Source organism: Lucilia cuprina, chromosome 3 (genome assembly GCF_022045245.1).
Source record: "Lucilia cuprina isolate Lc7/37 chromosome 3, ASM2204524v1, whole genome shotgun sequence".
NCBI classification, from domain to species: Eukaryota; Metazoa; Arthropoda; class Insecta; order Diptera; family Calliphoridae; genus Lucilia; species Lucilia cuprina.
Window position 1 is genome coordinate 51,433,599 of NC_060951.1, and position 24,076 is coordinate 51,457,674.

The 24,076-nt window shown below is 29.0% G+C and overlaps 5 protein-coding genes across 5 annotated transcripts in view; 1 reads left to right on the forward strand and 4 right to left on the reverse strand.

Moving 5' to 3' along the window:
* Positions 1-4,725: 4,725 nt before the first annotated feature.
* On the reverse strand, positions 4,726-7,440 carry LOC124419007 (translation initiation factor IF-2-like). Its single transcript, XM_046947105.1, has 3 exons — positions 7,414-7,440; positions 6,956-7,142; positions 4,726-5,216 (listed from the first exon to the last, which is right to left on the reverse strand). Exons 1-3 carry the CDS (start codon positions 7,438-7,440, stop codon positions 4,726-4,728), a joined length of 705 nt encoding a protein of 234 aa, XP_046803061.1.
* A 752-nt stretch (positions 7,441-8,192) lies between these two features.
* Positions 8,193-9,072, reverse strand: LOC111683201 (protein twisted gastrulation). Its single transcript, XM_023445253.2, has 2 exons — positions 8,521-9,072; positions 8,193-8,435 (listed from the first exon to the last, which is right to left on the reverse strand). Exons 1-2 carry the CDS (start codon positions 9,070-9,072, stop codon positions 8,208-8,210), a joined length of 780 nt encoding a protein of 259 aa, XP_023301021.1. The 3' UTR covers positions 8,193-8,207.
* A 4,933-nt stretch (positions 9,073-14,005) lies between these two features.
* LOC111683205 lies at positions 14,006-14,545 on the reverse strand. The gene has a single exon (XM_023445257.2). It carries the CDS (start codon positions 14,479-14,481, stop codon positions 14,080-14,082), a length of 402 nt encoding a protein of 133 aa, XP_023301025.1. The 5' UTR covers positions 14,482-14,545; the 3' UTR covers positions 14,006-14,079.
* A 966-nt stretch (positions 14,546-15,511) lies between these two features.
* The window catches only part of LOC111683200 (alpha-protein kinase 1), an 80,282-nt gene continuing 71,717 nt past the window's right edge, over positions 15,512-24,076 (forward strand). Inside the window, exon 1 of the mRNA XM_023445251.2 lies at positions 15,512-15,535. The gene's annotated coding sequence lies outside the window, so the exon portion shown is untranslated. The remainder of the gene's footprint in view (positions 15,536-24,076) is intronic.
* Positions 18,549-24,076, reverse strand: part of LOC111683199 (sushi, von Willebrand factor type A, EGF and pentraxin domain-containing protein 1) — a 38,530-nt gene continuing 33,002 nt past the window's right edge. Inside the window, exons 5-14 of the mRNA XM_023445249.2 lie at positions 23,474-23,623; positions 21,673-21,849; positions 21,270-21,565; positions 20,800-21,208; positions 20,553-20,732; positions 20,366-20,492; positions 19,956-20,068; positions 19,540-19,893; positions 18,990-19,478; positions 18,549-18,923 (exon numbers count right to left, since the gene is read on the reverse strand). Coding sequence (XP_023301017.1) covers positions 18,790-18,923; positions 18,990-19,478; positions 19,540-19,893; positions 19,956-20,068; positions 20,366-20,492; positions 20,553-20,732; positions 20,800-21,208; positions 21,270-21,565; positions 21,673-21,849; positions 23,474-23,623 — 2,429 coding nt within the window. The 3' untranslated portion in view covers positions 18,549-18,789. The remainder of the gene's footprint in view (positions 18,924-18,989; positions 19,479-19,539; positions 19,894-19,955; positions 20,069-20,365; positions 20,493-20,552; positions 20,733-20,799; positions 21,209-21,269; positions 21,566-21,672; positions 21,850-23,473; positions 23,624-24,076) is intronic.

A 24,076-nucleotide genomic window follows, 5' to 3' on the forward strand; every position in this document is an offset into this window, starting at 1 on the left:
AGATTAAGTTCTTAATAACTCACATATATTCAGATATAATATAGAAGGTTATCTATCTATTGCCGGATTAAAGAAATTTGAAATTAAAATTTTTAGTTCCGACATCTATTCAAAATCCTTTTTATTTTTGTGATAACTCCCGATTTTCGGGGTATATTAAAAATTCCAAATTTCATTTTGTAAACTTGTCTTCAATACCAACAAAGTGTACTGGGTCTCGTAAAGAGTGTGTTGTTTTTGTTAATATGTTTACACCGTGTTATTATTAAAAATAATCCACTTACTACACACTGTTGTGAAATGTAATGAATTCTGAACTCAAGTACAAATCGAGCTCAAACCTTTATCAATTTTAGTTTCATCTTAAATCAGATATATATTTGAGGTAAAATATGTGAGCTTTTGGAGCTTAAAAGAGAAAAATATTTTTTTTAAGTGCTTACCACTGACACTAAGAAGTGAAAGCCTGTCAAAAAGTACTTAAGTCTATTGTCATTCGGTACCTAAGTCTAAAAATGTATTAGTAGAATGCTCAAGCCAACATAGTTGCAAAAATCAAATTTCAAAAATATTGAAAAAAATATTATATTTAAATTTATATTTTAAAAGATTTCTTTAAATAATTAGCAACTTAATTTATCTGTAAACATTATATGTGAATGTATCTTTGCTTTTTAATCTGCAGTATTGAAATAAAAATAATTTAGTTGAAATATTTTTTTTCTTGTACCATCAAAAATTTACAACATTGTTTTTTTTTCAGTTTTAATTTCAACAACAAAAATTTAATGTCAAAAAAGTTATAATATATAACGTTAGGTGATAAAAATATTTTCAAGTGCTCCGAATTTTCGCGACAACATTGTTATGACTATGCCAAAAATCGATTGAATTTTTTATCTACATGCTGAAATAGAGAATTCTAAACTTTCTTATAACATCCGAAAAACTTTCGCATGAAGTTTTGCATGGAAATCACCAACAACATTGTTATGACTATTGTAGCAGCTGCTGACAAAATTGTCCAATTCTCAATCGGTGTTGTACGGTTGTATCGTAATATGTCGTAATTTTTTATTATTCATTTGTTTTTTGTTTCAAAAAAATGTATTTGAAAAATGTTTATGGCATACAACTATACGACATCGATTGTGAATTGGACAAATATGTATACAACGCTACAACATCGATTGTGAATTAAACAACACAGTTACATATTTTGGAATATCTGTTCATGAGTAATCTATCATGGGACATGCCTTAATGCTGACATTTTTTCATAAATGGCTATAGGAATAACATAAATTGAGCTATTCGGTATACCTTTCTAAAACAAATAAAAAATACTGTTATCATTTTATTACTCGTTTAACCGAACTAATTTTTTATTATTATCATCATCATCATCATTGTAATTAAGCAGTTTTACAAATCGCAAAAAATATTGTTAATTCTAACCGCGTCTGTTAGCATTAGATTTCTTTTTCTGTAAACGTTTTCTTGCAGCTCTAACCTTCTTCAATTTAGCCTTGAGTTTCTTCATATTAGCCTCTTGACGTTTATAATTGGACTTCTGCTTTTTAATATAAGCATTTTGTTTTTTCTCAAAAGCTTTTTGCTTTTTAATAATATTCAATTGCCTTTTTCTGATAGCTTCTTGACGCTTCTTCTTGGTTTTTTCTTTTTTCAAAATTTCCTTTTGCTTTTTCACAATAGCCAATTGTTTTTTCTTAATGGCTTGTTGTTTCTTTACTTCTTGATTTTGAGCTGGTTTCTTATTGGGTGATGCTGCAGGTTTATTTGATCCAGTTGCTGGTTTCTTGGTAGCCGGAGGTGCTTTATTAGTAGCTTCTGTAGTATCGTCATCTTGAGGAGGATCTGTGGGTGGTGCTTCGGTCGTATCGGCAGCAACGACGACTACTGCAAATACACAGCCGATAATAAAAATGGTTAATAATTTCATTTTTTTTATTAAGTGTTTGTGTCAATATTCTATTCCGTTCCGAATTCAATGAAATATTGAATGACACTATACACATTTTCAACATTTAATTTAGTATTTATTGTAAATTATTGTTAAAATTTTTGATGTAAAACAGAAACACTTGTAATGCCTTGTTTAAATATTTATTTATGACAGACTCTTTAAATAGTTTTTGTAACACGAGTACAAACAACAAAACAAATGTTAGTTCAATCTATTTGTAATATTTTTGTTTAATTTTAACAAATTCTGAACAACTTCCATTTGTAAAACAGTAAGAAATTACATTAAAAAACAAATTTATAACTGAACTTTAGAATCAAACATACTTAATCATTACTCAAGTGTTGAAAAAAATATATGTATATAAAATTATACTAAACTTCGAAATGCATCAAACCCATTTTTTATTTATACCGACATATGTACTATGACGTTGATTGACCTTATTAGGCGGAGGAGTTTATTACGTCCAATTTGAACTTTTGTCATTTAATTTGTATGGTTATTCGATACTTAAACCTTTTCCGTTAATAGTCCGTACACAATATCATTGAAGCTATATTTAGAGATTAGAATTCATTACTTACCACCAATAACACAATGTCTAGTTATTCATTATCTTAAGGTTAAATTGACAGTTTTCATACAAAAAATATTTTAATCGGCAGAATAACTTTCGGTTAAACGATAAACAGGGGTGGAGTTAACCGGGTTTAGTTATTATAATGGATTCATTAAATGGGAGTTAGAGTCAAATGTGGCATTCATTAGCTATAAAATTTTCGGCATTCATAAGCTGTTAAATTTCTGGGAAAATAAATTTGTTTAAAATTATCTAGGGTATTAGGGATAAATATGGGTCTATCTTTCTTAGTTTTTGTAGAGGAATTTACGTCTACTTCAAAGCCATATATGTAGAATTTAATCTTGCTATTACTGTTTATAAGTGAATTTTGATCTTCAATTTATTTTCTGAGAGGAGTTTGTTAGAGTCAAATGAGTTTGTTAGAGTCAAATTATGACATGTATCGTGCGCTCATGGTTTACATGGACACACAGCCAGACGAACGGACAGACGGACGGACGTAACTAAATCGATTATGAAAGTGATTCTGAGCCAATAGGTATGCTTTAAGGTGGCTGAAGGACCACTAAAGTGATGTAGGGTATAAAAAGTACTACAGAACTTAACAACCTTATAAACTTTGTAACGAACATTTAAAATGTAAGTCAATGATTTTAATTACACCTTCATATATCTTTCCGAAACCTGACTTACATTTCACCTTATTCCACTAAAATGCCTTCTTCAATAAATTTTTTTAAAATTTAGATTGATATCATTTAATTTATATTTTTGAATTTTAAAAGCAGATAATTAAAATATATATTCAATTATCGTCACAATAAGATGTATAACACGAAAGTCGGTCAAAATTTTTAAAAGTTTTCACAAACTCTTCTTTTTTAAACGTCACAAAATACTTAAATGTGAAATATTTCCAAAAATAGAACACATTTTGTAAATTTTTCTTTTTTTATTTTTAAACTCCCTACTACTGCATTACCTTTATAAAAATTTTTACAATATCAAATTCTAGATAAAAGAAAACATACATATAAAGTTTTAATAAAATCGAGTCATGTTAAACTTAAGCAATGCATTATAGACAATGCATCTTGTTATCAACCGATTTAAATGAATTTATTTTTATAGTTATATAAAATTTCCGTGATATAAAAACAAAATATTCAATGCAATTTTGTAATTAAATTGTGGCTGAACGAGATTCGGTTTTAGATTACCAGGCGTTGCAATATGGCAACGCATCGATACTACTAACATTAAAAAATCGCATTAAAAAACACATTTTTAAATTTGCAACTAGTTTAATATTTCAATTTTTTTAGAAATATTAAAAGACTTTCAACTTGAATGTGTAATTTTATTGGAATTTTGTTGTAAAAAAATCTAAATTTGATTATAAGATTCTAGAGAAGTTAACGTCCCTTCGTTGTTCTTGTAGGAAGGTGATCATTTTTTTTGAAAAAGCTAATAATTATAAGTTAATATCAAAACAAAAGACTTTCCCAAAATCAACGTAAAATTGTTACCCGATCATAGAGGGATAATTTCAGTCGAAATTATAGTTTTAAAAGTTTTTACAAAAAATAATTTCGTTAATTAATCCTGATCTATTATTAATGTTAAAACGGAAGATCTATCAATTCATACTTTGATTAATTTGGCTTTTAAGTACAAACTTATAAATAAAATTTTGAAATTTAAAAATTCATCATCAAAATCTGGAGTAGCAACAATAATTTACATTATAATGAGTTAATAAGATAAAAATTCCTCTTTTCACTAATTATTCATTAGCATAACTAATAATTAAAACATAACTAATAATTAAAACAAAGGAATTTCAAATGGTATATAGAACTCATTGAAAAGTATGTGGTTGTGTAAGTCATAACCGAATTTTTTCAAAAACATGGTTTTAAAATCGGCATGTTTTGAAAACATGCCGATAACTCGAAATACTGTAAACATTTTTCAATAATAGTACCCAAGACCCCATTGGGGCTAACATTCTATAATTAATATGTAAATGATTGAAAACAAATATTTTTATGCAATAAAATTCTTCAATTTATTTTTTTATTAATGTATTCTTTTAAAACTTTTCAGATTTTATTAGCTTTGAGATATATCCTTGCAAACGTTTTAATTTTTATCCGCGTCTATTGGCACGACGTTTCTTCTTATTTTGAAACTGTAACCTTTTAAGTTCCTTTTTCTCTTTCAATATAGTTTGTCTTCTTTTCTTCATGATATTTTTTCTCTTCTTGATTTGTTTTGACTTCTTTTTATCGTCTTGTTTCCTCTTATTGATTTCTTTTTGTCTCTTTTTATTAGCTTGTTCGGCTTTTTTAATCTGTTGCTTGATCTTTTTGATTTCCAATTGCGCTTTCTTAATTTGCTTTTGTCTATTCTGATTTTCTTTTTGAATATTCTTGATGCTGTTGTTACCATTAGAGGGCTTATTATTGGAATTTGCAGGTTTTTTAGGAGGGCTTGCAGGCTTCTTGGCTGGTTTATTTATAGGCTTAGAGGGTGGTCCTTTCTTTGGGGGATCTTGTGGAGGAGCTTCCGTGTTAGAACTTTCATCAGTAGGATCTGCTGTTGTGGAATCATCAGCCGAAACTATGACCAATAGGAGGCCTAACAAAAAAATTGTAAAGAATTTCATAGTCCGCTTCTTTAATAGATTTAACAGTCACAATTATTGTGTTACAAGTCAAATCAACTGTTGATTCGAACTGTTGTTTGTAGAGCTAAAAACGAGTATTTATGTACAAAATTTGAAATAAACTTTTTAAAGTTATAATATTACAAGCTGTAACATTACGATAACATTTGGATTCTTTTATTTTTTTCTTAATTAAATAAATATTTGTTGACATAATATAAACTATTACAAAAGTTTATTTCTGTTTGAGAATGTTTTAAATAAACTTACTTTTCAATTACAACTGTTTTAATAAAGTTCAAACTATTCTGTCTGTCCATTAATATTTTCTACTTGTTTGATATTGAAAGTGGACAATATCGGTACTTACACTTGATTCCCTTCGAACACAGTTAAAAAATTCATGATAAAGTTGACTAACCCCCATTAACTCAATGTCTTGTTATATTTTATCGTAAGGTTAAATTTACAGTTTTTACACAAAAAATAATTTAATCGGTTGAATATCTATAGGTTAAACGATAGCCGGAGGTGGTGTTAACAAGGCTTACTAAATAAATTTCTCAGAATGTAGTTGTGTGAACCAAGAAACTCGCATGCAAATTATGGTGATTATATTTTATTTATTTTATACAAAATTGGACGTGCTGATTCAGACGAATGTAGAGCATGTGGAGAGGACAGTGAAACTCTGGAGCACTTTCTTTGCCATTGTCAGGCATTCGTCGAAGTTAGATCCAAGTATCTGATGATGTTATTCCGGAAATAACATTCTTAACCAACACCGATTGGAAGATTCTTAGGAATTACGTCCAGGAAACTGAGTTTCTGAACATGGAAAAATAATACATTCAGTGAAAATTTTTTTCACTGAACGTTTAACATAATCATGCCCTATCTGGGATAGGGTTTTATGGGGGCTAGATGATTTCAACCATTTTCAATTGTCTTCGTTCTGGAACTAAAAATCGCAATTTTGAAGCAAAAAAAAAGAACTAACATAGTCGGTACACGAAAGAAAAAGAACTTTCAAAGAAGCGAAAAAGAAGTAGAATTTACTCAATTGAAGTACTGAAAAATACTTGAAAAAATATTGTTTTAACACAGGCTTGTCATAGGAGGGGTGATTTGGATGTCAATAAACATCACATCCACAGAAGGTAAAAAATTCAATAAGTGCTACTTTTGAAAGGGGTGATAAATGTTATTCTTTTGGAAGTACTTTGTTATATTCTTTCAGAACAGTACAAGTCGCAATTTCAGACATAATTCAATGAAATTTGGTATTGTTTTTGGTTGTTTTTAGTCCATTAGATGAAATAATGGCCCGTATAAAATCAAATCTTCTAAATTGGCCGTTGTTTATAATAATGCCAAATATTCTAATTTATCGACATAAATAGACAAAACTTAGAATAAATCATACAACAAGCCTTAAGTCCCCCTCTGAGCATGAGTTGGACGTCTTTGAATCCCTTAGAAACACTTGTATTCTCAAATTCTATTAGAATTAAAATATATCAAAATAATGTTAAAATTCAACAAAAATTCTTTATTATTAAATATTTTTGATATTTTACATAAATGCACATAACTGGTGTAGGGTATCATATGGTCGACCTTGACCGACTATATTTTATAAATTGCTTTTTTATTTATTTTTTTCCTTGCAAGAAGAAATCAATTTTAACTAGATCTTTAAAAATTATACCGGCACCGACCTTTTTTAAGAAATCTACAGCGTTATCACCATTTGCGTCACTAGGAGGGCAATCGGCAATTGGGCTTTCATTTGTTTCAGTGGTATAATCTGCTTTGGGATAATTGCTATAATCCCGTGTTACACCATAACTAGGTCCTGGGGCTTTTTCATATTTTCCTTCCGGTGTTGTCCTCAGCTAGAGCCAAGGATATGCTAAAGACGAGCAATAAAAATTTTAAAGTTTGCATTTCGTTATATTTTATTAAATAGTATCTAATTAAAACAAAATTTCGCACTAACTATTTATAGTAAAAACGGAAAGATAAAAACAAATTATTATTTAGAAATTAAATTGAGATTTTATGTTCAGCAAATATTAGTGGTTCTTTTTAAACAAATAGTTAATTAAAAAGTTTACAAAATAATAAAACACATGTTCATTAACTTTTTAATTTTATTTACTTAACAATGGAGTTAATTTTCCTCTTTTTCATCTTTTATTCCTTTTGACTGTATACTTGAGTCCCAAATATAAAATTAGGTAATTTTTATAACAGCAGTAATTGAAATATATATATATACTAATTATCGTTCCAATTAGATATAAATCATAAAAATCGGTAAACAAATTTTAAAAGTTATTAAAAATATCCCCAATCATTTAGTATAACAAAACACTATGAGAAACATTTGAAAAAATATAGCCAAGCTCGCATTTGAAGCCAGTAATGTACGATAAAGTAATTTTCTCAAGGGGATCTTATATGGGTGGTAGAGTCAATTATGGACCGATTTTGATAAAATTCGATAGAGATTTTTGCTCGTAAGAAACTAACTTATGCTGTATTTCAACTCTATATTTTGAAACTAGTTCTTTCCGTTCGGGCTCTATCGTGCTTTCAACAGTCAGACTGATAACTGCTATTTGAGGACAAATGTACATTAGGATGTGCATTATATAAATTTTCAATTTTTTCGCAAGTGAAGTAAGACTTAAATAATCTTTATCACAATTTCATCAAAATATCCTTTTAAATTCCCTTTATATTTTCTTATAATTTTTTAAACAAAGTTTTATAAAACATATACTTTTATTTGTAGCAAAACTAAACATAATTTTATACAACACATAGATTCACTTAAATCCAACTAACACTGGTTCTATTTCCTTAACACTATAAACTTATTTCTATTATTTAATTTACAAATTTACAGTCAATATTTTTGTTTCTTATTTTTGCTAGTTTGTTCTAATTTTTTTTTAATTATAATTCATTTCATCTTCGCCATAATCCCAAGACATATCTTCATCATTCTCTCCATAATCAGCATCATCGTCCATGGTCTCACCATTTAAATCTGCATCGTCCTCCTCCTCATCATCATCAGGACATGAAGTGCAACGACTTTCATTGATGCCATAATTGTAGCAGTTGGCACCAACACATTCACAACAGCCATCATGAAACCAACGATAACTATTTGAACCCTATAATAACAATACAATAAATTACAAATTATAAACATTTATTTCGATTTTGTGTAGAAAATTTTCAACACACACACACACTTACCATGCTCTCACAATACTGTGAACATTTTTTGCCAGTGGTACAAGTATTCAAATAGATGACCGTACAATTGACAGTATCGGTTAATTGTTGTTTGTGGGCAAAGGCATGCTCATCAATGTCATCGCCAAAACCAAATGATCCTGTGGCCATATTGTAGTGACGCTGCAAACTATTGCGCATGGGAAATCGTATGGTCGACCATTGATCTTCATCCTCTTCAGCCGTAAGGGTATCGAAGAGTTCTGGTACTCCCTCGAAATCACCAATTTGTGATTTTGGCGCCATGGCACTTAAAGTGTCATTGTGTTTTGGACACATATCCAAACAACTGCAGCACTCTGTATACAATTCCCCCAAACAATTAAGACAATCCTTGCAACAATAGCAATCAGAAAGTTTACATTGACAACTTTGTGTCAAGAGACACTTGGAGACTACTGAACCACATACGAATTCGTTGCAACCTTCGCCTCTAATACTGGGAGTTATAACTATGATACACAACAGAACGAACGAATACAGCAAATACTTTACAGAAACTAATGTACACATTTCAATTAGTTTGTTAAACAAGTCACAAGAAGAACAAAAACAATTTTATTAAAAATCACTGCATATGTATGTGCGTATTTTATCCTTGATATCCTTTAAAAGTTGATTGTTTTAATTTTTCCTTAGTTGCCGAGGGAAAGTATGGAAGACGAATAAGTGTGTTCGCTTTTAAAGTTTTTAAACAACTAATATTATTTTTCCAAAAACTCATTCTTAAATGAAATGGGAAATCCATATGACAACTATGATTGACCCAACAACAAGAAAAAGGTCACAAACAAATTAGTTTGTCAACATACACACACACACACAGATATTCAAACAGTATATATTCTACCTTTTTCCTTATTTTAGGGATAAATTAAAGCAACAGGTAGCTGGCTTCGACATAATTTGTTTGATGTTTTTGTAGTTTTCTTTTTTTTCTAGCCCTCTCCTGTTTTTCCTTGTTATTAATTTTGTTTTTGGTAACGACAATTTTGTAATCTGAGTCATTTTAACTATTGGAATATAAATTGCCTAAATTTGTAGTTGTACCAAGAATTAATTTCTAGTGTTTGTTTGTATAAGTATCTCTGTGTGTAATAAGAATTTTGTTGATACGGTCGTTAACCACCCAGGTCCTCATTCGCCTATCTATAGTTTTTCTAATTACAGGTAGATTTAAACAAATCTTGTTCTCTTTTACGACTCTTTAGTATTTTGTTAGAGCACATATTGTCTGTCAGCTGCATGTTTTTCGGCTTAATAAGAAACTATGTTTTTATAACGTTTTAGATAAATCCTTAAGATATACATAGTGTGTATGACATTTTACTAATGATTAAAAATCTTTTGCATTGAATGTGTATACCTAGTTTAAAGTAAAGATTTAATGATTTACTAAATACATATTTTCTAATAAGATTTTTAATGTTTAAACTAGTTAATTCGTTATTTGTAACAAATTAATTTGGAAATGTAATATACAGTCTAGGAAAGAATAATAGGGATTGGAAATTTTCATGTAGTAAGCGTTTTAAAAATGTAATACGATTTAAAAATATAAAATAGAAAATATTATTTATACACAATATTATTTAAAATCGATAGAACATTTTTGAACTTTTATATATTTTTAATATTTTGTGGAATATTCCTAACATGACAAAAATTTTTTTAAAATATCTCAAATGAACAAAATTATAAATTACAACTATTCCAGTAAAAACTTACATTTAAAATTAATAAGCAATGAAACAAATATATGCAAATGCTTATTTTTTTGGGCGCGTTGTATGGACTCTTGGATAAAATATTAGCACATTTAAGACCAAGTTTTTTTGGCATTGATTTGTTAGAGTACATTTTTGCATATTTTATCCATAAGAGCGTAATTTGTCATTTGAAGCATATTAAAGTCATATTTTCAAATTTCGCTTAAAACCCATTTTAGAGCATATTGTTGGTGTCCCGACATTAAACCCGATTTGCACTTCTTATTTATTAGCATTTAATTCATTATTTCAACATGGTGATGATATTGGAAGCAAATACTAACAACGATCGCTTACAAATCACTAATTATATAAGAACTTATAAATAAGAAGTTATCAAGTTGTTTTGTTTTGAAATAAGAAAAGAAACGTCACTCAAAATACGAACTTGGTATTCTTATTCGTTAGTTCGCTGTCTTACTCACAACACCATTGCTTAGTTATTTTTTGTAATGGTTTTCACTGAATAGCTATTTTCTTGCTCATTAGTGTTCTAAATGCATCTCAAAAATTTCGTAATTTTAATAAAAATTAATTTGTAAGAGTACTTTTGATTCGAAAAATCACATTGAAGGCCTTCCAAAATTATTTTTTAGTTGTTTTAAGAAAACAATAGGTTATTACAAAATAAACAACATTATTTTTATAAATGGTTTATAAACAAATTTCATACAAAAAAATTTAATATTTATAGAATAAAACTTTGTTTATAAATAACGTTTTTATCATAAATGTGTGAAATATCATCTTAGGAAGAATTTTGTAAATCAAACATGGTTCGAAATTCCCGGGAATAAAAAATTTTTAGGAAAATCTAAACTCTAGTATAGAATAAATTTCCGCTTTTAATATTAGCAGTTAATATGCTAAAAACGCATAGTCACATATAATAAAATTATTTGGATCATAATTTGCTCATGTTCATAAATGGTCATAGCTTTTATATAATACATAAAACACTTTACCTCGATAAAGTCAAACTAATAATTTTTATTTTTTCAAGAATAAAATTAAGAACCATACATTTTTATTTATATTCTAAATAAAATTTCAAAGATATTTATAACCAGTATTTATGTATTGTTCACGGAAATAAAAGAATTATTTGAAAATTCAGAACATTAAATACGCACGCCAGTGACAAAAACAAGCACCAATTAAAACTGCAGTTCAATTTTGTTTGATCAGTCGATAAACAAACCAACCATAGACGTATTAAATTTCAATCATAAACGAGTTAGATTTCTATTTTCGGCTGTGCCGAATCTTATATTCCTTTCATCATAGAATATTAAACAAAACAATTTCAAAACAAACAAGTATGAATGTATAGTCGGGCGTAGCCGACCATATGATACCCTACACCTGTCAGTATGTATGTTAAAAATGGGGATTATTTAAAAAAATAAAGCATTTGGTTTGTTTTTTTCTTAACTTTTTTTTGGAGTATTTTTACTTTTATTTTGGCAAAAAAAGAATTTTTTTAAATAACAGTTAATTTTGTTGAGTTTCATTGCGATACAAATGGTTACAAGTCAATTTTAGACGTTTAAAACATTTTTGAAGGGGGGTTTGTATGGGGGCTAGGGTCAAATAAGGGCCAATCCTTACGAAAATCTGCAGTGTCATTTATACTTATATAAGACTTATTTGTGCCAATTTTTAGATAGATAAAATAATATTTGACGTAATTATGGCATAAAAAGTTCAAATTGGGAGGTACGGTTGTATGGGGGCTAGGTGAAATAATGGACCGATTTCAACCATTTTCAATAAGCTTCGTCCCTGTGCCAAAAAATATGCTTGGTCCAAATTTCATCAAATTATCTTGAAAATTGCGGCCTGTACCTTGCGCACAAGGTTTACGGAAAGCCAGCCAGCCGGACAGACGGACGGACGGACATGTCTTAATCGACTCAAAAAATGATCCTGAATCGATCGGTATACTTTAAGGTAGGTATTGTACCAATATTTTTGTATGTTACAAACATCAGCACAAGCTTATAATACCCTCCCCACTATACTGGTGTAGGGTATAATAAAAATCGCCTTTTTACAGATTTTTATTCAATCAGGGCGCTGCATGTTTAATACTACTCTTCGAGATTTAACATTAAAAAGGGGCTGTAGTACTAAAACATTTACTCTGGGCTGTACAGGCTTAACTTCAAGTTTCTAGGATCAATACTATTTTAAACTCAACTCTCAGTTACTCCGGGCCCTGCATTGTTTTTTTAAACAAGTACAGTAACAAAATTGACAGTATATGTTTATAATTTCTGTGTCAGCATGCACCAAACAACTCCGTTATTAATGGGCCGATTTTTCTGATACCGATAAGTCTGATGGAATTAATGAAAACTCGGATCGATATCTGGGGTCTTTCGAAAACTGATTTCAACATACACATGGACATGAGTCTTTAGATTATTATTTATCTAACCAGTAATTGACTTTTCCTTTGTCGAGGTTAGATTGAGCTTGTCTCATGACACCTGTTACTGGGCCAGAAATTCCATATACGTAAATTGCCACCAGCGTGTAAGATATACAATGGGACGGCGGTAAGTCTTTGCAAAAGTATAGCCAGTGGTTGAAAAAAGATCATCATGTAATAGGCCTACATGGCAATTGTTAACGTAAAGCCCTACGAAATTCAAACACCATCTATAAGAACCCCGAATATATAGAGTTTATAGGGTCGGTAAATTATATTACAGAAATAGCAAACGGAATGACAACTTATATATACCCTTTCCACAAAAGTAAACAGTTTAAAAACTAATACATAGGAAATCAATATGAAGTTAGGCCTGGTTCACACTCGGAAACTTTTGTTAAGAAACTTTTGATTTTGTGTGTGAGAGAAAGAGATGATTGATATTTCTTTCTCTCACACACAAAAATCAAAAGTTTCCCAAAAAAAGTTTCTATTGTGAACCAAGTCTTAGAAGTTCAGATTTCGTACAAATGTCCTTAATTTATTGAATGTAAGAAATAACCTTCAAGCCAATTTCATATATTACTGACAAATTTTACATTTTTCTAAGGCGGCAAAAAACTTTTATAATATTTATAGTTCCATGCCATTAGAAATCCTTTTCCCCTCAAATACCCTTCTTTGAGATCTTAATACCAGATAATCATTATTAATCTTAGATCTTGCACACTTATTTAATAAATAAATATTTTTAGCACATTCTGTTTTTAAAAAAATTTTATTGACATTTCAAACACTTGCCAAACGTCAGAGCCAAAAAACGGAAATGTCAATAATAATCACAATTATTTTATTTAACGTTACGTCTGTTTATGTTAAATAATTTATTTAACATTTTTTTTTCTAAAATAAACAATATAAATTTGATAAAAAAAAACAAAATCTATAAAACAGATCTTTATATTTTTGTTTTCTTGAAAATTTACAAAACGTATAACATTTAATACAAAATAAACTAATAACAATAAAATACAGTTTTGTATTTAAATCGACATTAAGAGTTAAGCGTTTCAAATTAAATACGCTCTTAGACATTTGTTTAATATTTAATATATATTTTTTTATAATTGATTTTCTCCGCAATGCGATTAATTTAAATTAAACATTTCTTTGTATTAACTATGCACAGAAGGGAGAAATATTTTTGAACTTTATTGAAAATTAAGAAGAGGTACATAGTAAAATTGTCAAACATTCGTTCTGTATTAAATGACCAAACGTTTGTTTATTTCGGGGCTTCCCCCACTGAAACTAATTAGGATTGAGTTTAACTTCAGCAACGGCCGCATTTAAGCGGGCTTTCGAGGTGTGTTGTTTACGTTGTTTCTCTTCGACGAACATTTGATAGTGACCCTCACCGTAACCGAAATTGCGCATAGTTTTGCGCATGGCCAATGGTATCAGACGAAGACCTTTCACTTGGGGTTTAGGCGACTGAGGTGGCGAAATTATAGAGGGCGCTGCTGTCAAAGGAACTGAGACAGTGTTCGGTTTACAGCGATCGTTACAAATGTTGTTGGCAGAGCAATTGTCATTATTGCAGGCCTTCTCTTCAATTATACAGAAAACTTGTATAAACTTCTGTACGACATAGATGATGAAAAAGAAAATGATGTTGGTAGCAAAGAGATGCTTACGTGCTGCCAAAATCATATTTATCAAACAGTTTTCTAATAACAACTGATTGAATATTTTTTTATATATATTTAAAATATTTCACTGGGATAAGAAATTTTTGCTTGTGAGTTGCAATGAATTGCAAATGGAACTGATTTACTGCATCAACTTATGACAGTATTTATAGCAACGAATTACACTGTACCTGTCATGCAATCAGGTAGTTTTCAAATCGTTTAGCGATATTATTATTCGCGCCAAAAATTATTTATCATCTGGTTAGCAAATAGAGAACTACAGTACCTGATGAAAAATGCCATCCTTTAGGTATTAAAAGTGGCTTCCATCATGGAGGACAAGCACCAAAATTAAGTACCACTATACATATTTTCCCAGAAGCTGCTAAAAGGACATAAACTTATATTACTCAAATCCACTTAGAAATCCCATGTAAATTACTTGACAAACATTTGCTCTATCATAAATCCTTAAGTTTGTACTTGGAATTTTTACAATCTGCTGTTTAGTTTTTCAACAGCAGTTGTTGGAATAGGTAATAGCAACAATTTTAATTTTATCAATAATTTAAGTAAATGTTTCTACGAAGCAAAGTATATTGTATTAGTTTTTACAGATGTTTATTTTTTGCCATAACCGTTTTCAAGATATAGACAAAATTTTTAATTTTCACATATAATTTGTGTACATGACTTTGGACATGATTCCGTTATTTGGTAGCATTATATTTAAATATTTCTCTACAATAACGCTAAATTGTTAATTTCCATTTAATGGCATTTTATATTTAATTTTAATATTTTCGACAATTTCGATTCGAAAAAATCTATTTTACATTATATTTTGCTTGGTACCGATATACTGAAACCATTATAATTTTCAATAATACATTTTTATTATAGATTTTAAGGGAATGTTTTAGGGAATCGAAACGTACTGTGTTACACATTCGAAAAATATCTTAAGAAATATATCCTTAGAAATTATTTATTTCTACATTATTTTTTTGTAACTTTTTTTAATTGTTTAAAATATTTATTTTATTTCAGATGATGATTATTCTTTAATAGCGGTAAGTTTCTAAAATTTGTAAAGCTATACCCAAAACCAATTTAAATAAAAACTCCACTTTCCAATTTTAAAAGTTTTTAGCTGAAATAGTTTCTCTATACGTTCTTTTTTATTGTTTTTACAAATTGTAATATTGTGATAGTTTGCCAAATATACATAAAAATTTTAAATTTTTTAAATTATGTGGAAGGTGCCTAGTCTCTATTAAAAGTTCGCTTTTTTCTCCATAGTTCCTCTAATAGTTTTCCTAACAAGCGAATGTTTGTATTTTATTGATATGATAGCTATTGGCTTGTGTGCCAATTTAATACCCAAATATTCATGGATGCAAAATTTAATTATAGCTTTAATAGTTTCTCTAATATACGATTTTTTGAATTAAATTCATAGAGAATGTACCAAGCCACCCTAATATTAACATAAATGTTATTGTTCTTTGTTCAAAATTTTAAAATTCTAGCCCAACTTCTTGCAAAGATAAATGATTGATTGGTATTATTAAAAACATATGTTTGAGAACTCTAACTTCTATATTTGCTCAGATATACAAATTTAAGATTTTATTGCATGAGAGCTACAACACCCTTATAGCTATGCAGCCCATTTTCTCCTCAGACATCTGGGTTAATATTTCAAATCTGTGGATTTCTTTAAAACATATATAAACAATTTTTTAAAGCCATTTTTTCGCTATTTTGGATTATGCCAGTCTTGTAGTAAATAAACGATATGATCTTTATTAATTGATTCCAAACATGAATCTCAAAAGAATTAAAAATAGGGATTAATGATTTAATACAAATCATATTTGTCGAATTTTTTTATCAGTAATTGGCTGTAAGAAGAATTATATTTGTGGTAGTGTCAATTTTGGAGCGATCCTCATGAAATTTTGTTGAGAGTTTTAGGTTTATTTAAATCAGTATTTAATCAGTTGCATTCTCACCTAACCGATAGCTGATATAACATTGAAAAATTTCTGTCCTTTATTTTAAAATAAAATTTGTCTCTAAAATTAAAGTTTGTTAAAGTGAAAAGTGCTTTTTTGTGTTTATTTAACTAGTGTCTACTGTTAATAATAAATTTTTTATGGTAAAGTTGTTTGTACTGTGCTCTTCAAACTGTTATCAATATAGCTTTTTATTTAAAGCTTTTTTTATATGGTTGCCAGAAGTTTGTCAGAACCATTTCGGGGTTTTGTCTTAATCGGTTTATTCGACAAATAATTATTTGAGGTTTTAAGTTGGCCGGTTAATAATCGGATAATTCAAAATTATTCGGTTAATCGAATAAAAGGAGAGTGACTGTTTTTTTTTTTTTTTTTTTTTTTTGATAATATTATTTCTTTTCTACAATATTTTTCTTTCCATAACACACAAAATTATAATTTTCCACTTTTTAAATTCAGTTATATTAAGGTTTGTTAATTAATTTTTTTCCTCAAATATTAGAATTTTTTATTTTCATGTGAAATCCTCTTCTATATAAAGAAATTAAGTTAATTTAATTTATATTTTTGAGATTTATCAACGAGTTCCAAAATTCATACGTTCCAATGAACTAGTGTTTAACTATGTATTGCTGAATAACATTTTGGAAATACTTAAGAAACTCAACACTGTTCTCCAAAACTGGATGTAGAATTAAAGGCGATGTAATTATTTTTAAGATTTCTTTTCAGTAATCTGAAATTTTTCTGCATGAACCAATTCTAGAAGTAGGTAAATCAGAACAACATATTACAATGTTTTTGAAATATTGTTATAAATATCATCCAATTAATATTCTTCATTATAGAAAAGTAATTAATACATAAAGAAAATGTATTATAAATATATTGAATTTTGTATAAGTATACAGTAATTTTAATGTTCAGTTTTTCTTAATCGGTTTTTTGATATAATTTATTTTTTTTATTCGATATTTGAAATTTGGCAATTTTCATTTATTCGAGCGATTAATCGATCGACGATTTATCGTTTGAATACCTTAGTATATATACAATCTTGTTTATCATATTTACACCCTACACTACTTTATTGGGGATTGGCTTTGTGCTGATGTATGTAACGCATTGAAATATTGATTCTATACTTACCTTAAAGTATACCAATTGGCTTAAAATAATTTTCTGACGTTAAAAATATCAAGTTAAAAGTTTCGAAAATATTACCTTCAGAAATGGTTCTGTAGAAAGTTGGTGAGTTGACATTATTAATTAATGATTTTTAGAACGAGTTCTAGGAAGCTCGTTTATATAAGTTTTCGGGAAATATTCAACTTTATAACGATTTTTGTTTTAAAATAATGAGATTAGGATCGATTTTGAAAAACGTTTTCGTATAACTAGTTCAAAACTGGTTTCTTTAAAACTCTTTAAAAATACTTAAGAATCATAAAAATGATTTACAAAGAGCTTTATATAATCGGTGGCGATACCGAACGAATCTCAGATCTAAAACTACATAGTTATTTTAGAACATATTTATTTATTTTTTTTTTTTGGATAAATAAAGAAAAAAATTATTTGAATTGATGAAAATATGCTTTAACAAATCGATTTCAAAATTTGTCAAACTGTCCGAAATGTATACATATATATGTACAACTGACGATGCATTGCCCTAATTATGATATTGAGTAATTTTGTGTTGCTAACGAAATGTTATCGAGCAAGGGAAAATACAAGAATACAGGTACAAAGATTTTCTATACGAATAAACCACTAATACAAAATTACAACACTAATAATTAAAAGCTCATAAAAAGCTTTCTTCCATTAAATAGTTGCCATATTGATAAGAAATTCAAATTTGTACGTTATGTATTACTTTTTTATTATTACTATTATTATATTTTAACATAAGTACTAAATTTTTTGTTTTCATTAGGTAAATAATTAGTTAAAGGCCAAAATAAATATGTATATAAATTTAAGTATTTATATATTATAACAAATCACATACTCTCTAAATATATATTTACATGTACACATACAATAAAACTTAAATCTAAAACAAAAAAATTCTTAACAAACTAAATAATTATAATTAAATTTTCTTTATACAAAATCTACAAAACATAAGTTTTAAATTTGTTTGTGTTTTTTTAGGATACTTAAGGAATAAAGTTATATTTCAATCAAATTTTGATAATAATACAGTCATTTGTTTTTCATTACTTTAAATAAAACAATTTTGGAATATAGCTGTTCAAGTAAACTAACAAATCTTATGAAAAAAGATCGATAAAAGTTTATCTAACAGATATACCATTAATTGTAATGACATTTCCAGCTGTAGGTTCAGGTTCATACACTTCATCATTTGTGCGCATTTCATAGGGGGCATCGTAGAATTGTTCGTTGGGAATTTGATCGTAAATGTTTTCTAAAAGATTTTTAATAATAACAGTAAGCTTCCAGTTTATTTTTGATCAAATTAATATAAACTTACCAGACCGACCTACTGTACCATTGCCATTCATACCTCTACCACCATGAAATGTATTAAAAGTAGCGGGAGGACCATTATCTAGGTGCATATTTCGATTATTGGCTTCTAACGTTGAATAAGACATTACAGCGGCACTTCTTTCATCTTTAGTTTCGGCAGCTTGTATATTTTCCGTATTCTTTACTGGACGGGCTTTATTACGATGTATGAATATTAGACCAATCAATATAAGTAGAGCTATAATAACTGTGGCACCTATAGCAATGCCTGTTCCTAAGCTACCACTTTCTTGAGCTTCTGTAGCGGACAATTCACAACGAGGCTCATCACCACTCCACATACCATCTTCGGTACATTTACGTAAATATTGGCCTATACGATTAAAACCGGGTATACAATGGTATTCAGCTGAGCCACCATATAAAGTAGATTCGTTAACCACAATTACACGGCCATTCTCAATAGGCAAGGGGCGTCCGCAATCAACAGCTTTAAAAGATTTTATCAGTTAATAATTGGATTTTAAATTTGATAATAAAAAAATACTTACGTTTGCAAACTGGACTTTTACCAGTCCATTTTCCTGATTTCTGACATACTCTCGTATCATTACCAATCAAATTACGTCCTCTCTGACATCTAAATTTAGCTAATGAACCCACTGATCTTTCACCAGCCTCCACTATCAAACTTTCACTTAATTCTGGTTCATCACAGGTGATTTCTACACAATGTGGAGCCTCATGACTCCAAGTACCATCTTCGGTACATAAACGTCTTGAAACACCATCTAATTTGAAATTGTTATCACACTCGTAGAGGGCAGCTGCTCCATAATATGTGGCATTCGTGGCCAAGGTGACTTTACCAAAGGTAATATTCATAGGTGTACCACATTCAACATCTTTAAAATTGGAATAAATCATTAAAATCTTTTTACATTAATATTATTTAATGGAAACTTACAAACACATTCGGGAACATTACCACTCCATTTACCATTGTCTTCGCAGGTCACTAAAGCTTCGCCCACCATCTTGTACCCACGTTCACAGCGATATTTAGCCAAAGCTCCAATTCTATAAAGAAAAAATATTAGATTTAAGACTGGTCCTATTGAAAACCTTAATTTTTACAAGCTTTTGAGAACATGTTATGGTCAAAATTTGTAATCGAGTTTTAATCCAGTTCCAGTAGTTCAAAAGTTCAAAAAATTTATTCATAAAAATTAAATTTTAGCTTTTTTAGTCAATAAACAAATACATTCCTAATTCGGACTTTTTAAAAAAATATAATTTTTTATAGAATTTAAAATAATTTCATTTGAAATTTCGATCGCTTTCGACCGTCAAAATCTTTTATTAGTTCTCATTTACCTATAAGTTTGAGCTGAGTTCGTAGCAGACTCTGCAGTTCTTATCAAGGTACGACCATACATACGGTCATTGCCTGTGACCGACAGCAAACTATGAGGAGCTAAAGCTGGTTCCGTGCAACGTATTTCTATAAAATGTTCATTAATTGTTATTATTGTGAAATTGAAATTATTTTCTACTGTCATACCTTCACATTTTGGCGAGGAATCACTCCATATTCCCGATTCTAGACAAGTACGTTTAGGTACCCCACTTAACTTATGAGACTGAGAACAGCTAAAAGTTACCTCCGATCCTACATAGGTGGTGTTGGTAGTATATTTATGACTGCCATAAGGTATAGGAGTTATAGTTCCGCAGTCAATATCTGTAAAGATTCAGAGAAAATTAAAAATTTCTAACCACTTAATAGAATCTTAAACCATTTTTCTTACATTCACAGAACGGAGCTTCTGTACTCCAATCACCGGTATCTAAACATTCTAAAATAGGATTTCCTCTCAAAACATGTCCAGGATCACAATTATAGGTAATTTTAGAGTGAACATTATAATCATAACCCACAACAAAAGAACCGGGAGGTACATGTGGCGTATCGCATGTAACTAATTCACATACTGGAGCATCACCCGACCATTTGCCTTCTTTAGTACAATAAAGATCCGAAGGACCATCTAGCCAATAATCATCTTCACATTCATATTTAACCATAGAGCCCACAGTGGTAGAAGAGTTTATCAAAACTGCCACACCATGATCCGGTCTAGCTGGTGAACCACAATCCACAAATCGGCAAGAAGGAGCTTTGCTGGACCATTCACCTCCCAAGCCGCAAGATATAACCTTTAAGATAAAGTCAATAATTTACTATTTTAAATACAATTTCAAAATTTCAATAACCTACCGGTTCTCCCACTAAGACATAACCAGTTTCACATTCATATGTGGCCGTGGAGCCTGCTCTCTTATCGGTTACCACCACCGAGCCTCCTTGTATCTCTGGTGGCTCGGGACACCAATCAACCAAGCATTCGGGCTGTTTACCCGTCCAACCCTCCAATCCGCAAGTTCTATTTTCATTACCAATCAATGTGTAATTCTCATGACAACTATAAGTGGCCTGCACACCATAACTGGTACGCTGTTCGGACATAAACACTGAACCGTGCTCTAATTCAGGCAATGGACCGCAATCGACATCTTTTTATAAACAAAAATATATAAAATGCATTAACAAAATCATATATAGAACATAATTTTAACCAACAAAAAATCACTGTTAACAATAACAATTGTTTTTTACATACATTTACAAGTGGGTGCCTTTCCGCTCCATGTGCCATCGGTACGACATGTACGTTCTGCATCACCAATTAATGAATGACCCTTGGGGCATTTGTATTGTATCGTACTGTCAATTGTATAATTTTTACCAACAATTGTTGTATTTTGTTGGGAATCTGGTGAGCCGCAAGATAGTGGAGCTGCAATAAAAAATGTGTTTTTTTTAATAAATATATTAATTAGTATGAGTATTTGAGAGGAAGTTGTTTGGAAAAATACTTGTGTAGAGTTTAGAAAGTTTAACACTTTGTTGAACAAAACGAAAATATGTATTACTAGATTGAAGTTTTTTTTTTATAAAAGTGTTGTTATACAAATTTCAAACAATAGCAAATTATAATTTGCACTTTAAAGTATTAAACATTGAACTGACATTCAAGTTCTCTAGTTTTCAAACTATAGCCCCTTTGGGGTCAGGCTACATCAGTTGTGAATTCTTACTAAAGTACCTCACCCAGCACTGTAAGAAGATTGTCAATTCACGTCGAGTTATTTTTTTAAATTGCACACCATTTTCAATGTACCCAGCATAAACTTTCATTGAAATGTAAGATATTAAAATGGTAAAATTTACTTTACTTATTGGAGGCAAGTTCTCACCACGCCTACTTACAAATAAGGTAATAAGTAAGTACTTGTTCGAAAATAACATATCAAGCCTAAAAAGTAACTACCTATATAATTAGAAAGTCATTACTTTACTTCTTTTAAGTAATGCTGGTGTTAAAAGTACAAGTAATAAAAAGTCGAATTTTAAATTATTTTCAAAGTTTTAAAATACTTTTTTACATAAGTTAAAATACATATTACCAAAAATTTGATATTTTTTCAAAAATTCCAAAATAATCTTTTAATCATAGGAATTCCAAAAATGTATTTTTTGGGGGTTTTTTAAGTTTGTTAAAAAATTCGAAAATTAAAACTTATGCTCGAATAAAATTAACATTTTAAGTTTTATTTGAATCAAATAGTTAAAATGCTAAAATGTTCTTACACTATAGCATATTAAGTCATGCTAAAATTTTCTTACACTATCGCTTATTAAGTCTTTATTTTAATTTGACAAATTCATTGTCATTCAAGTACTTACAACAAAATTAGAAAAAGTAGTCATTGTTAATACCATGAAAAAACATATAAAGGTTCTATATCTTTACGCAAAAGCTGACTAGTGAATTAGAAGGAATTAAATAACACATTACATTAAGTATTTCTACTAAGAGGGAAAATATACGTTTTCCAAATTTATATGCCTTTTACAAAATTGACACCAAAGTGTTTATAATTTTCCAGTACGGATGTTGTCAAAGTTCATACACACGTGGTAAGCTTTTAGTAACGGATTGAATCAACTTTGGTAATTTTTTTCTGTGTATGTTATTAGAACAGTATGTAGTAGTCATTGAAAAGTATGTTAATAAGTAATTACAAGACATTATCAAGTTTTGAACATAAAAATTTGTAAAAATTAAAATTATTTTTTAATTTGAAATATTTCTCAAATAGATTTTATTTTATCATAATAATAAATGATTAGCTATCATTTTCCATTTAGCAAGATAACTAGTCTGAAGACATAATATCTTAAAGATAAGTTTGACATTTTTCGAAATTATGTTTACAGACAATTTTTTGAATTTTTACATAAAATTCTCACTAATTATAAAATGATGTATTACAATTAACTAGAAATCGATCAAGCATCACTTTATTTCATTATTTAAGAAAATTTTTACTAAAGTATTTATTTTATGCAAAACTCACCATGCTGACATATGAAATGCAAATAATCCAGATTACAACCCACATCATTCCACAGCCAGTTGCGGCCACCATCTAAAACCACGCAATTTTGTTCACCATTATAATTATTGGGTTGATCTTTACCCCAAGCAGGTTTCTGTACTATTTCACCTGTAAGCAAAAAAAACACAACAAGAAAATCATTAAAAAAATACTAAACAATTAAAAATAATAATAAAAAACTCGTAATACATAAAATAACTTTCATTTTTCAAACAATAAGAATGTTTTTTAAATTGAAACCCTGTCTACAACCATATTTGGATACCACCAGCAGTCAAATAAAAAAATATGAATTTAAAAAATTCCAATATTGATTAAAAAGAAACAAATATGGCCAATGGTATTGATAATTGTTTATTAAATATTTTATGTTTCTAGCATTATTAATTTGTTAGTAAACCTTTCAATGGTAAATTATGTAGACGTTGTTAGATTTTGTATATACTTAATAAACAATTTTTTTGGTTAAACATTCAACACTCATTAAATACTTTCTTTTTTCGACATTAAAATTTCAGGGTTATTAAAAAATTGCCTTAATAATAGTTAAATCAAGTTTTT